Raw genomic sequence first — 15,387 nt, 5'->3', positions numbered from 1 at the left:
ACCGCGTGGCGGCGAGATCACAACTCTCATATTTAACGGCTCTGTTTTCATCATCGTAGAAGGAATATGAACTAACTTCCAGTTGAAATGTATGTTGCTATAGGCTATATTTAGGACTTTTGTATAGGAATGTTGTTCCGAACAACAGCAAGTTTGCGAATGTAATTTTGTGCAGTAATCCTTGTATTAATAATCTTATCTAGTTCAATCTATTTTTTCTCTCTCTAGCAATCTCTAAGTGTAATGGCCTTTAATATTTGTTATGCTGTTATTCTAATTTATTGAATGTCAGAAAAGTGTGGAATTTTACAACTAGAGCCTTACTGTTTTCTAACTTTTATTGGAAACATGAACAATATGGATACTCAAGTTTTAAAACATTAATAATCTCAATGAAGTAAGCTTCATATACATCATAAAAAAAGCATACAGAAAAACACACTATAGTGATTACACACTTTTACATAATTTGTAAACCATTTATTTCATTATCACACATCCATCTATAAAATGATCGCCTGATTACTTCAGTCACACGTCATCATGGCACTCCTGTCAATCATTCAGGGCTCCTCCCACAAAGAGATGCATAAAGGCTGTAATATTTACTGTGTCCAAAACACTACAGCCTCTTCTTGTTAGGCTGAAAAAGAAAGAAAGAAAGAAAGAAAGAAAGAAAGAAAGAAAGAAAGAAAGAAAGAAAGAAAGAAAGAAAGAAAGAAAGAAAGAAAGAAAGAAAGAGAAAACATTCATATTTAAATATTTAAATAAAAGCATCAACAACATGTGTCAAGAGTAGGGTTGGGTATCGTTTAAGTTTTAGCGATTCCGATTCTGCTTATCGAATCCGGTTCTTATCGATTCTTGTTTCCGATTCCAATATTTTTTGGAGGGAGAAAAAAGGGCAAATAATTGAAGAATAAATATTTCTACCTTTTATTCTTGCCAATTTTAAGCAATAACCAATAAAATGGCTAAAGTGAAAGGAGTCTCTTCATATAAAGGTGTTGATTACATTATTACTCCAGCAGTAGGTGGCAAAAATCGACTGTTTTTTTTTTTTGAATTATTTATTGAAGAAGACTCGAGAGATTCGTTCAAAAACGGTGAATCATTCATTCATTAAACAAGTATTTATGAGACACTGAATTAATTAGTTGCTATGCAACCAACCATTTACTAGGCTACTAGATATATTTATGGAGATGAGAAATAAAAACCCGCCCTGTTCAGCTATGATCAGCTGTTCAGCCGATCTTTTGATGTTACAGAAAGGTCGGTTGTTTTTTGTCACTTGACCTGCGCACCGCTTGCGCCATTCTGAAAAGTTGAGATGTTTTCATCTCGCCGAGGCATAGGCGCGCCTGCAAAAACGATCGCCACGCACCGCATGCTCGTCGCGCCCACGGCCCATGTCGCTTCTATTTTGAACGTGCTTGCTTGCCGCGCGCCTACATTTGAAATAACGGATAGTCAGGAATCGATAAGAGGAATCGTAATGCGTGCGTCTTATCGAATACCCGGTTTTTGGAAATTTGTTACCGGTTCTAAAATGGAACCGGTTCTCGATACCCAACCCTAGTCAAGAGTAAAGGCTAATAGATTGGGTTTTGTCTCTATCTAGTGGGTATTCTTACTTACTGGAAGATTTTCATACAGAGGCGAGTCCAGTTCGGGTTTACAATCATCAAGTTGAGCAGCCTTTATGAATGAAGACAAAGTAAAACCAGGAGTGTGTTATTTAAATCTCCATATACTTAGTCAATATAGATATGTTCACACACTGTTCACACACTGCTTTTAAATAAAATCATCAACAACATGTGTCAAGAGTAAAGGCTAATAGATTGGGTTTTGTCTCAATCTAGTGGGTATTCTTACTTACTAGAAGATTTTCATACAGAGACGAGTCCAGTTCGGGTTTACAGTCATCAAGTTGAGCAGTCTGTATGAATGAAAACAAAGTGAAAACAGGAGTGTGTTATTTAAATTCCCGTATACTTAATCAATACGGGATGTGCACACTGACATTGTGCGTTTAATTCCTTTTGGCTAAAGGTGAAGAGAGTTTAGTCTTCTGAAGGAAACAATTACAACACTTACCATTACATTCTCATACACAGGATCACTCAATTCAACATCATAAGCGTTGTGTCTGTCATGATCAGGTGTGGAATGATTCATCTTTGCCATTAAAGAAAAAAAAAAACAGAATAAAGAGAAAATAAATAATGTCTATAAACAACTCACTAGAAAAAGTCACTGCTACATTCAGACTTTCAATCATTTAGACCAAATAATTTCCCTGATCAGTAAACTTCTGATAATTATTCTCACCTGAGATCCCTGTGTGTCATTTCTCTTTTTCATCCTCCTGGTTCCCCTTTAAAGACAGTGATTTGACACAATTACAACCAATCAGATTCAGAAATAATTTGATGTTTAATACACAGATATGATTTTAACTAAAGGTATTTCTCTATAGGACGTGGCACTGCCACTTTGAATGTGATGAAATCTGGTCTATCTTCAGGATTTACGGAGTAATGATGTGAGCATCAGATTTCATTATTCAATAACTAACTGAGTAGCTGTCAGTGTGGAAAGAAAGAATGGGAAATTTTGCCTTAAGTTCATGTTCATCACGACCAGAGACGAACCTACATTAGAGGGGACCTATTATGTATTGAAGTTTCACATGCTTTTTTATTATATCCAACAAAGCAGGAAAAACAACGAAGAAGAATGAATAACAGAACTGTAGTGACACACCAGATGGCAATACAACAGTGACACCTATTGGCAAATTACTATATAACAACACTCCCACTTAATTTTACAATAGGACTAAGCCATGTCTTAGTATTTTATGTTAACACACACACACACAAAACATTCTTAGTACATTTTCCCATGTTAATCGTTTTACACCCATAACATATTTAACACTAAACACAGTTTAGGCATTTAAGATCAGACTAAAGAGAATTAAATGAAACAGAGTCCAATCTCACTTCTAAGATACTCAAACTTCTGTCTCACCAATGGCTTGGTCAAGATATCTGCCTTCATGTCATCTGTGGGACAATACTGCAGTTGTATTTATCCATTCTGCACACATTCACGAATGTAATGGTAGCGAATGTCAATGTGCTTGGCTCTTGAATGATCAACTGGATTCTTTGAGATTGCTATTGCTCCTTGGTTGTCCTCCAGGATCACCACAGGAGTAGCATCCATTCCAAGATCACTTAGTAGTCGTCTTAGCCAGACACATTCCTGAGCTGCTTGGCTAAGTGCAACATACTCAGCCTCTGATGTTGAAAGAGCAACAGTTGACTGTTTCTTGCTGAGCCAACTCACCGCTCCTCCACCCAGTAAGAACACATTACCGGTTGTAGAGCGACGATCGTCCTGGTCTCCAGCCCAGTCAGCATCTGAGAAACCGACCAAAGTTCCAGACTCTGACCGCTCATACTTGAGAGTGAGTTTCAGTGTTCCCTTCAAGTACCGTAGAATTCTCTTCACCGCAGTCAGATGTGCAACACTTGGATTTGCATTGAACTTTGACACAACGCTCACTGCTTGTGCTATGTTGGGTCGTGTGGCCATCGCAGCATACAGTAGGCTACCTACCATAGACTGGTAAGTACTTGGTTCACAGGCTTGCTGACACCATCGTTCCTTTTTAGCTTTACATTTACATCAGCTGGAGTTGCAACGGGATTTGCCTCATGCATACCATACTTTTGAAGAATGGCTTCAATGTAATGCTGCTGATGAAGGAACACACAGTTTTTTTTCTTTGTCTTGGATGACAGAGATCCCCAAGATATAGGACAGTTCTCTCATGTCCTTCATCTTGTAGCGCTTCTTAAGAGCGAGTTTCAGCTCTTCCATGGACTCTGTGATCAGAATTAGATCATCAACATACACAGCTAATATCTCCAGCTCCTGTCAAGATCTCACGAACACACACGGGTCTGATGTACTCTGTTTGAAGCCAATGTTCTTCATGAACTCTGTGAAAGTTTTACTCCAGCAGCGAGGGGACTGCTTCAGTCCATATATTGACTTCTTCAGCTTGCACACCAAACTTTCCTCCCCTGGTCTGATGTATCCCTCTGGTTGCTCCATATACTGTATATTTCCTCATCCAGGTGTCCATTTAGAAATGCGGTTACCACATCCATCTGATGCACATGCATGTTATTCTGGACAGCGAAGGACAGCAACGTACGAATTGAGCTAAAACGTACCACAGGTGAAAAAGTTTCATCGTAGTCGGCACCATACTTATGTGAGTAACTCTTAGCAACAAGTCTGCACTTGTATCTCTCCACTCGTCCGTCACTATGATGCTTGACTTTAAACACCCATCTCGATCCTATGGCCTTCCGATCCTTTGGCAATTTCACTAAATCCCACGTCTTATTTTCCAGCAGTGATTCATATTCCAAGTCAGCCGCCTCCTGCCATTCTTTTGCATTAGGACTCATCAATGCCTCTTTCAGTGTGCTTGATTCTGCAACACAACAAATACTTGCATAATGATCCACAGTAACCAGGTCGGCAAACTCATCATAACCATATCTCTTAGCTGGTTTTCTGACTCTGCCACCTTCTCTAGCAGTTTCATCGACAGTAGCATCGACTGGTGTTCTCTCGTCAGTTTTCACAATAACTTCGTTCTCCGAACAAGAAATGTCAACTTCTTGTTTCAAGTCAAAGTCTGACTCGTTGAAGATCACATCCCGACGAATTAGAATCCTCTTTTTCTCTTCATCGAACAAGCGATAGCCCTTGGCATTGTTGGCATATCCCACAAAATGAAGCTTCACAGCCTTCTTGTCCAGTTTTCTTCTTTCAGTGTCTGGGACATGTGCATAAGCTACTGTACGCAACCAAACACTTTCATGTGACTCACATTTGGCTGTTTGCCGCACCATCTCTGATAGGGCATCACTTGTTTTAGTACAGATGTGGGGAGTCTGTTCTGTATGTAAGCTGCGGTCGCTAGTACAGCCTCTGCCCAGTACGACTTTGGTAATTTAGCGTGAGAGAGCATGGTTCTCGCTGCTTCAATTAATGTCCTATTTTTTCTTTCTGCAACACCATTTTGCTGAGGTGTGTGAGGTACAGTTGTCTCATGGTGGATACCTTGAGCCTTCAAGTATTCTTGAAATTCTTTGGATGTGTATTCCCCACCATTATCCGTTCTGAGTCTTGCTATTTTCAGTCCGCACTCATTGGATAATGTTCTCAAATTCCTTGAATTTGCAAAGAACTTCACTCTTCTGTTTCATAAAGTATACCTTGCAACATCTAGAATAGTCATCAATAAAAGTCACAAAGTACTTTGATCCACCTACAGATTCAGTCTGCATGGGACCACAGACGTCACTATGAACCAACTGTAGTTTATGTTTGGAACGGATCTCTCCCACTGGCTTATGTGGCTTCCTAGACAGCTTGCCTTCCACACATGCTTCACAGAAGGGAACTTCTTTCTCAGCAGGAAGGTCCACTCCATTCACCAGTTTTTTAAGTTCCTTCAACTTAGTGGTGTGACCCAGTCGCTGGTGCCACAAACTGGCTGCCATTAATGCACTTGACGCACAGTGACAGACGGGCGAACTTCCCTCGTCATCCAGCTGATACAATCCATCAGATCTTTGTGTTCCCATTCCTCTGAGATTTCCATTTTTATCACGGATGTAACAGCGAGACTTCTTGAACTGCACCGCATTTCCTTTTTTTACAGCAGCTCCCACTGAGAAAAGATTCCCGGATAACTTGGGAACATACAGCACATCAAACATTGTGACATTTTTTTACATCACTGATTTTTAATGTCATTCTTAGTTTAACGTTACCAAGTCCTAGAGCGTCAACCACTCTGCCATCACCAAGTTTCACAGACTGTGCTTTTGGAAATTGCTGGTAGTCTTGAAGAGTTTCTTCATGACACGTCATGTGCTTTGAGGCTCCAGAGTCGATTAACCACTCGACCTGTTGTGTCATCTTATCCTTATCCTTATCCATCTTATCCTCTCTGGCGACGAAGGCACTTTCAGATGAGTCTTCATCATGTTCACATGTTACATTTTTGTGTGTTTTAGTCTGTTTTTTTCTTATTTGGACAGTCACACTTGATATGTCCTTCTTTCCCACACTTGTAACATCTCCACGATCTGTCTGCTCTCACTGCCTTGGTGTTAGCCTGCATATCACTACAAACTTGTGTTGACATCGCTGACGCGCCACCGGACGCAGCACCACTGGACATAGCACCGCCATAGTTACCATCAGCAGACACTCGCTTTTGTTCTTCATTTATCAATGCTTGCTGAACAAACTGCAGCGTTAAACTGTCCAACTTATTTTCCAGTGCAGTGACAATTGTAGCATAGCTTGGTGGCAAGCTACCCAGTAGTGTTACAATCTGGTCCTCCTCTTCAATCACCGTACCTATTGCCCCTAGCTGGTCAGTTAACTCCTTCATTCGTTTCAAATGTTCAGTTATGTTTTCTCCTTCCTTCATTTCACATCTGAAGTATTTTTTCTTCAGAAACAGTTTGTTTGCAAGAGTGTCTCTCTCAAAATGTCCTTTTAGCGTGTCCCACGCTTCCTTAGGGGTCTTACAGCTTGTTATCAGGTACAACTGGGGCGTACTCACATTCAGCACCAACACAGACAACACCTTTTCTTTCTGTTTTTCAAATTCTGCTCTTGCCTGTGCATTTGCTCCTCCTGCCACATTGTCAGTCTCCATCACCATGCCCCATAGTCCTTTAGCTTTCATGAAATGTTCCATTTGAAATTTCCACGTTGCCCAGTTCTCTGGCCCACTCAGCTTTTCAATAAACAGTTTATCCTCCATTGTGAGTTCCACAACACTGTCTATTTCACACACACACAAAAAGAACCTGGGCCCTATTTTAACGGTCTGAAACGCAAGTGTCAAGCGCAAATCGCAAGCAGTGGCGGATTTAGCAAATCGGGGGCCCAAGGCGAAGGTAGGCTATGGGCCCCTCCACATCCAATCTTTAAAAGAGAACGAAAAAATATGTAGGCCTACCGACTGAATGGTGGATAGGCAGGTAAAGCTAATCTACGGGGAAGTAAAGGTTAGAGAGGAGAAAAAAAACATCCCCTTTAAACCCTGCATAGGCTACACTTCTTTACTCCTAAACAGAAACATGTTACAATGTTTACATGGTACAATTTCTGGTAAGCTATGTTTTCTTTTCTTTTTTTTTCTTTCTTTCTTTTTTTTTTTTTTTTTTGCTTGACAAATTTCACCATTTCGATTCAATTCTTGTGATTTGATTCAATATTGACTCATTTGGATAAATATTAGGTAAAGTTTCACAAGATATGCATTACTTTTTCTCAAGAAAAATAGCCCTATCAGATGGTATAATTTAAGGTTAAAATAAGTAATATAGTACACATATTTAGCCAAATACTCTCTATAGCTCTTTTTTTTCTAGCCAATTAAATGGCTTTCCTGAGGTAAATGTTATGTGACGATTGTTCTCCAGCTGTTTTACCTCTTTCCGCGGTTGAAAAACACTTATTGATCGATATTATGAATGAGGAATATACATTTCGGTAAGTTATACTGTATCTTTACTGTATCGCTATAGGAATGTCACATTAAAACGACAAAACGGTATTTATTGTTTGAATTTCGTAATAGAATTGACAGAATCTGAGAGAGCTGAGATTTTTTTCAATATCATGATTCATAAGTAACGTTAAACTGCTCAGTTTTGTCTGTCGATCTCCGTGTCCTCTGCACGATTTTTCTGTGCGTTGGACGCGGGGTTGGACGTTGTTGTTCCTGATCTGTATCTAACAGTAGCCGTAAAAAAGTTTGTCATCTTTGGCAGCGTTCCCAAATACTTATCAGCGTCTTTTCACTTATTTCTTTTATTTGAGCCGCTTGGGTAACTTCGAAACTTTACATTTTCGCGTTTAGACTCGTCTTGCTCTGTTTGTGTAGCCTATTTCCCAGTCCTCCTGTTACTGCGTGTTGTTTATCTTTTGCGCCGCGCACCTTTACAGACTTTTTGCTTTCCTCCCGCTTCCTCCTTTTTTCAGCACCGCTTGGGTAGCTAGCTTCGCATCATTTTTACTCTGTCACTCACTTCTTTTTCTCCGTCAGTTTTTTGGCACAGCCTTGTCACTTTCGCAGATGCGCAGTAAGTGAGATAATGGAATAGTCCAATGTAGTGAGGCGGGGGGCCCCCTCCTGCGACACTAATGCTTTGATAACATTTTTCGCAAATGGTGTTTTAGAAATATATAATTTTTTTTTTTTTTTTTTTTTTTTTAATTAAGCATTTAATAGGGCATTTTGGGGGCCCCAAGGTAGCTCGGGGCCCAAGGCAATTGCCGACCTTTGCCTAATGGTAAAGTCCGCCCCTGATCGCAAGTAACTTTGTGGGCGGATCTCCGGCGCTGTTGCTATTTTCCCGGCGGGATAAATGCCTCTTGCGGCCGGCGCAAATCTAAAAGGGGTTGGTCTGAAGTAGCTTCATTATTCATAGGTGTGGTTTGGGCGTAACGTGAAATAAACCAATCAGAGCGACATATCACATTCCCTTTAAGAGCAGGCGCGCTTGTTCTAAAGCGGATTCCTATTATAACGGCGGATTTGCCAGAAGCGCGCCAGGAGCGGTTCACAGCCGAGGAGACCGACGTTCTCGTCAGGGACATTAGGGATGGAGAAACCCACCCAAATTAACTTCGGTTAAACAGGCGTATGATCATTTGGGTAAATGTGTAAGTTAGATGTATGCTTTTATAATAAATTGTCTGTCTATCTATGTCTATCTATCTTTCAATCTATCTATCTATCTATCGTAATAATGTATGATTTGCAAAAATGAAAACTGCTGCTTCTGTGTAGATGAGAGAATCAAAGTGCGTGTTGTGCACACGCTACATTGATTATGGCCAAGCATGCGCCCTTAAAATAGCATATGAATAACATGCGCAACACGCCACTGACTTTAATTGTTGCGCAATTGTTTTTTAAACCTGCAAAATAGCATGAAGGAACGTTTGCGCTGGAACACGCCTCCTCTTTGCGCTGAACCGCCTCCGGGAGCGCAGGTGTATTTCTTAGTTAACCGACGTGCTTCTGTGGAGGGAAAAGTCCGCTTTGCGCGGGTGCAAAATAGGAATGATACATGCGTCGGTGTACAAAGTCAATTGCGCTGGGTGCAAGATAGGACCCCTGTGTAAAAGTACCTCTTCTTTGCTTTAGCGAAGATCTGGACCCATAACGTATTTAAGTTTCACATGCTTTTTTATTATATCCAACAAAGCAGGAAAAACAACGAAGAAGAATGAATAACACAACTGTAGTGACACACTAGATGGCAATACAACAGTGACACCTTTTGGCAAATTACTATATAACAACATTATGTCTTTTTCACAAGATGTAAAATAAGTCTCTGATGTCCCCAGAGTGTGTATGTGAAGTTTTAGCTCAAAATACCCAACAGATCATTTTTTACAGCATGTTTAAATTGTCACTTTTTGGTGCTCAGAAAAACGCGCTGTTTTAGTGTGTGCCCTTTAAATGCAAATAAGCTGCTGCTGCACGACACAGGGGGTGGAGCTTCATGAGCTCACGCTCAGTCTCTCAGGACAATTTCATCTCACGGAATGATGATAATATCAGAAACTCTCAGTAACGGTGTTCATTTCGACCCAGAGTCGGAGAATAATGCCCCCAGAGTCGGAGAATAATGCCTACAGAGTCATAGTGCTGTATGGAGATGGAACAGGTATAGTTTAGTTTAATTACGTTTATAACGTATTTGTCATCTGCTTGTATGTATCCACTATTAATAGCCTACAAGTCTGCTGTTTCGGACCAGGTCCGAATGATGATCAAAAATATACTGATGAGTTTAATAAAGTTTATTGTACATCACACAAAAGATGAAGCGTCAGTTTTACTCCAGAAAAATCGCAGAAAGAGCTGAGTAAACACAGTATAAGAAGTGCGTAAGTACATAAATTAATTTCGGTAGTGTTGAGGGAGCATTTTCTTTGAAAACAAAATAATTCCACCTCGTCTTCAGCGGCTGCCTCAGATTTTGGGAGTAAATTGAGAGAGCTATGTGGATTAATACATCCAGCCACACAACACCTACAACGCTTGGGAGACATTCTCGTCAGTGCAGCAATGGTGGATGTGTCCAACTCGCTGTGAACTCGATCAGGGCAGGTCCGTGTTGAAACGGCAGTGCCTGTCAACACTCGTGGGCGGGGCCTGTGCTGTAGTGACGTCACTAAAGCCGCATTCTGAAAACAGGTCGTTGGGAGACACTGCTGATGATTTATGGGGATTAATAAGAAAGGAGTGAGTGGATTTTTATCACTATTGGGTGGTTGTGTACACACTGCCAACACACATTTATGTCCAAACAGCATGCAAAAGTGAATTTTGCACAATAGGTCCCCTTTAAGTGTGTGGGTCCCAGGGAAAATTAGTTAATGAGGCCCTTCTAAAATATGTTTTTAACATAAACAAAGTGCTTATTTTTTAATTAACAAAATGTCAATCTTCATCTTTATATAAGAAGATACAATACATCTGATAATCTTCATATTTATGATGGACTGTCACCATAAAAACTGTGCTTTGTGTGGTGGTGACAGGAACAAGCTATTTAATCTCCATTTTATTATTGTATTAGTTCATGACGTCTCACTGAATTCACAACTTTCTTATTCAGTCATTCATTCACACACACTGCAGAGTACCACAGACACACATCTTACCAAATCACTAACATCGTAATGATCACTGCAGCTCCACAAACCCCTCCAATGGATATGTATAATATCACCAGACGTCCTGCAACTGAGACAAAAGAGTAAAACGTCTGAATAGATTCATTTGCTTCACTTTAGAAAGAGTAATGTAAGTAATATGAGCCGCTCTACCTTTAACAGTGACAGTTACAGCGTCTGATCTCTGAGATCCATGTTGATTGTGAGCCTGACAGTAGAAGCGTCCACTCTGTAGTGCACTGAAACTCTGTCCAGATCCAACAGCTGAGGTTTCATTCTCCTTAAACCAGCTGAAGTTCAGAGCAGGAGGGTTTGAGTCACTGATGCAGTTCAGAGTCACTGATCCACTTACACCAGATCCACTTATCAACACTGAGATGTTTCTAGGACGGTCTAAAGACAAAAATGAACATTCACAACATATAAGAAAATTATGATTTTAAAGTTTTTGAACATTGTGTAGGTGATTATTAACTCACACATGACGTTTAAAGTCACAGTATCAGAGTATTTCTCTCCATGTTCATTGATGGACTTGCACTTGTATTCTCCACTGTCATCAGAGCTGATCTTTGAGATGTTGAAGATTCTTCCAGATCCTACAATCGTTCCTCCTTTAATCCAGCTGATTTCTGCAGGAGGGTTTGAGTCACTGATGCAGTTCAGAGTCACTGAATATCCCTCCACTATTACACCAGATGGACTGATGGACACTGAGACTCTCCTGGGAGGATCTAACACAGAAAACAAAATTGTATAATCTTTTTTTTTTTTTTGGTTCTAGGCTGTTTTCCCCAAAGCATTGTAAGCCTAGGTAGATTGTATAAATCACTGGTACCAATGGTCTCTACGATTGACTTTAGGCCTGTTAAATCCAACACAAATCTTATGCATGAAAATTCAGTCTCATTTTGCATGCAAAATGTCTTTTAATACTGATGTGGAAAAAAAGGCAGATGGGCTGAATGAAATGCAAATTCAAACACTGAAAATAGGTGGTGCTTACAGAAAAGAAGAAATAACTCTGTTACTCTGGTACCAGAAGCACAAACTTTTGTTTCAGTGTGAACAAGAACAGATCTTCAGACTCACAATGCTTCGGGAAAACACAGCTCTATTTATACAACAGTTACCGAACCATCATTAACTCACACATGACGTTTAAAGTCACAGCAGAGTATTTCTCTCCATGTTTATTGATGGACTTGCACTTGTATTTTCCACTGTCATCAGAGCTGATCTTTGAGATGCTGTAGATTCTTCCAGATCCTATAATTGTTCTCCTTTTAATCCATCTGATTTCTGCAGGAGGGTTTGAGTCACTGATGCAGTTCAGAGTCACTGAATCTCCCTCCACTATTACACCAGATGGACTGATGGACACTGAGACGCTCCTGGGAGGGTCTAAAAAGGACAAAAATTAAAACCCTAAATCATCCACTTCAAACTCAATCTCCTAGTTTTAAAAAGAACAAAAAGTCAATCTGTACTTGTCACAGACTGGGTTGGTGAAAGGAGCAAGGACTCAAGTGCAGAAAACAAATGGGTATTTATAAAAAAAACAAAAAAAAAACACTACAAACAAAAACTCCCCATGGGAGAAAACAGGCATCAGCAGAAACAGGAAACACAAGGGAACTGACCCCGGATTTCCACCAACTGCGGAACGGCTGCATGTCGGCTCCGTGCTCCGCTGTCCTTCAATACCCACCAGGTCCGGATTTGTTGCGCAACGGCTGTGGCTATGACTAACAGCTGAAGTCACGAGGACCCACGAGATCTCGTGAATTCACGTATGATCACGCAATATAATTGCTGAATTGCTGCGGAGCTCTCCGGCATCCAGCAAAAATAGAAGCTCTGCGTATCTGCTCCGGAGGGCTGCGGATCTCCGGAGTTGGAACGCAGCCGTTCCGCAGTCAGTGAAAATACACACATTGGCTTTAATGGAAACCTATTGACTCCGCCGCCGTTCCACAGTTGGTGGAAATCAGGGGTTAGACAACAAACCAACACAGGACTGCAAACACAGGGAGACTAAATAGGAAGCAAACAAAAGAGGGTAACGAGAAAGGCAGGTGGGGCAAATGAATCAATAATCAGGTAACAAGATGGGAGGGGCCAGACAATTGACAGGAGAGCACATGGCACAAGGAAATACATGACAAGCCATGTACTCACAACAAACCAGACTATACCCAACGCATGACAGACCGGGAATGCCAGAGCTCTGTCACCAACACAAGATGTAACCCAAACAGAAGTGACAGAACTCTGGCAGTACTCACACATGACATTGAGCTGAACCTCAGGAGAAATGTGAGTGTGTCCGTCTACAGCACAGCTATATCTGCCTGAATCCTCTCTTCTGACTGACTGCAGCAGGAGTTCATTGTTTCTGTCTCTTCTCTCAGTTAATGGCTGTGAGTTTCTGTACCAGATGAATGTTGCTCTGTCAGTCAGAGCGCAGCTGCTTTTACATCTCAGATTGACTGAATCTCCCTCTGTCACTCTCTCAGGAGACTCCACCTGAAGATCTGAACACAACACAGACATTATATCTAGTGCTGCTGTCATACACTGATTATTATTCAACATAATGCACAGAAGAAGAGATAAACCTCATCAAAGTCACCTGTGACAGTAAGAGTTACACCTGATTCACCAGTCCATTTTCCATCAGGTTTATCAGTGATGAATCTGAAATAGTACATGTGTGAATCCTTCAGTGTCACATGATGTAGTCTGATGTTGCAGTACTGCTGTTTATCTCCCAGATACTGAAGCCGCTGACTGTATTCAGGGTCCTCAGACAGATCTGGATGTTCTCCATTATCTTTTACCTCTGTTTTGGTCCAGAACACATTCTTGACCTGATGTCCAGTAGGGTATGTATAAGTGCATCTCATTATCACTGTTGAGTCCTTTAGTGCACAGATGTGTGAAGGACTGTAACTCACACTCCAATCATCACTAGAAACCCCTGAAACACAGAATTCATCTCGAACAATTTAGCAGCAGCTTGTGCATATAAAATTGCAGTATAAAATTTATCTTGAGTGTTTCTGAAGTGTTGCATTGACTAACCATGAACCATCAGAAGAACGATCAGAGGAAGAGGAGGAGCCATTCTGAGTGATGTTACTCTCAACACCTACAACAAATGTACAGTGGCTTATTTTTCAACTTAATGTCTTGTCGTTTTGGTCTCATTGTTACACATTTAGTTTTTCATATTCTCATTGCATTAAAAGTTTTATCAGATATATGTGTTGGGGGCCGTGGTTCAGTAAAGTCTACAGTGGGAGAGATCTGTCTTGTCCAAATACCCACACTTGCGGTCTTTGCACTTGACCACTTGTCTACAAGTCTGTTCAGCAGTCGCTATGTAACTAACAGAAGACACAAATTAAAAATTGTGGTGCTTCTACACTCTAAATAATAGTACAGTACCGTACCATAATATTACAGTAATATTTAACTTTATTAACTTCGTTTACTTGATTGTTTGAGTTAAACATACTAAAATAACTGACTAAAAATCCAACAGTTAAGATAAGTTTACAGTTAAGTTTTTTTACTAAAAGAATTTAGTATTTGATTAACAAATTATTTATTTATAATACACTTAATATATTTGTGAAATTTATATCAAAAATATTTGAGGATGGAGAATTAAACTGATCTGTTTCAAGAAACAAAAATATTACTTAATTAAAATTAATATTATTAGTATATTTAACACACTTTTAATAAATTGAGTAAGTTTACTCAATTAAAACAATGCACCCCTCCCCCACCCTTGGTGCATTTCCTCTGTGAAATCCAGGTTTGTGTATGTTTTATTTTATCTATAAAATCATTACTGTGCTTTAAATCATTTTATTTAATGCAAAACAACATACAGAGGCGTAATTCGACACCTGAACGACAGTCGTGCCTGTCTTTACGCGTGATTGAAACGCTTTGCTTAAAAAAAACACAACTTTATTCCTAATGATAATGAATATACAGTAATTAATGTGGATGATAAAATGTCCTCAGAACTGTGCACTGTTTGTTTATTGGCAGGTTATGGAGTCAGTCGCTCGCAGTATCTTTCGGCTATGAGTGAAACGCAGGACGGCGGTCTGAAGTTAGAAGTTCACCCACAGAGCGTGAGTCCGTCTCCGGCACGAGAACCAGCGCTGATCCGGTGGAGATTGGATAACCGACTGGTTGATCACACTTGAATTAGGCTACCTGAATGTTTAAATGTTTCCTTTTTACTTCTAAAATGTTTGTTCAATGAGTTTAAATGTAGGCAATATTGAATACATGTTAAAACAGTGTAAAATATGCTATATTGCTGTACTCACCGACAATACAGGCCAATGTCATGTATACTGGTGGTTGTATGGAATACTATTTACAAAGGTTTAGAGGAAATAAGTTAATATTACTCATAAATAAAAACAGTTAATATTACTCATAAATATTGTTTTTTAAATGTTTAAATGTTAAATTATTTCTACTCAATTTTAATCGTTAGTATACCAGATGCAGTTACTCAAACTAAAATAT

The 15,387-nt window shown here is 39.9% G+C and overlaps 2 protein-coding genes across 2 annotated transcripts in view; both read right to left on the bottom strand.

Moving 5' to 3' along the window:
• The window catches only part of LOC309493706 (polymeric immunoglobulin receptor-like), a 184,608-nt gene that overhangs the window by 128,912 nt on the left and 40,309 nt on the right, over positions 1 to 15,387 (bottom strand). The gene's annotated exons all lie outside the window — the stretch shown is intronic.
• Positions 325 to 14,276, bottom strand: LOC309493726 (B-cell receptor CD22-like). Its single transcript, XM_082162939.1, has 11 exons — positions 13,912 to 14,276; positions 13,460 to 13,807; positions 13,113 to 13,361; positions 11,977 to 12,228; positions 11,304 to 11,558; positions 10,813 to 10,894; positions 2,338 to 2,383; positions 2,104 to 2,184; positions 1,886 to 1,945; positions 1,642 to 1,701; positions 325 to 643 (listed from the first exon to the last, which is right to left on the bottom strand). Exons 1-11 carry the CDS (start codon positions 13,952 to 13,954, stop codon positions 623 to 625), a joined length of 1,497 nt encoding a protein of 498 aa, XP_082019065.1. The 5' UTR covers positions 13,955 to 14,276; the 3' UTR covers positions 325 to 622.

Source organism: Leuciscus leuciscus (assembly GCF_965113295.1).
Source record: "Leuciscus leuciscus genome assembly, chromosome: 3".
In the NCBI taxonomy this organism is placed as follows: Eukaryota; Metazoa; Chordata; class Actinopteri; order Cypriniformes; family Leuciscidae; genus Leuciscus; species Leuciscus leuciscus.
Note: the sequence above shows the minus strand (reverse complement) of the source record. Positions and strands in the feature narration are given on the sequence as shown.

Bases quoted from the DNA above. Each gene is read 5' to 3' on its own strand.
- LOC309493726 (XM_082162939.1), bottom strand. From the start codon at position 13,954: ATGGCTCCTCCTCTTCCTCTGATCGTTCTTCTGATGGTTCATG. The intron at 12,229-13,112 runs GTGAGTACTGCC...TGTCCTTTTTAG, and splicing joins GGTTCAGCTCAATGTCATGT to ACCCTCCCAGGAGCGTCTCA. The intron at 10,895-11,303 runs GTGAGTTAATAA...CTTTTGTCTCAG, and splicing joins TGTGACTTTAAACGTCATGT to TTGCAGGACGTCTGGTGATA.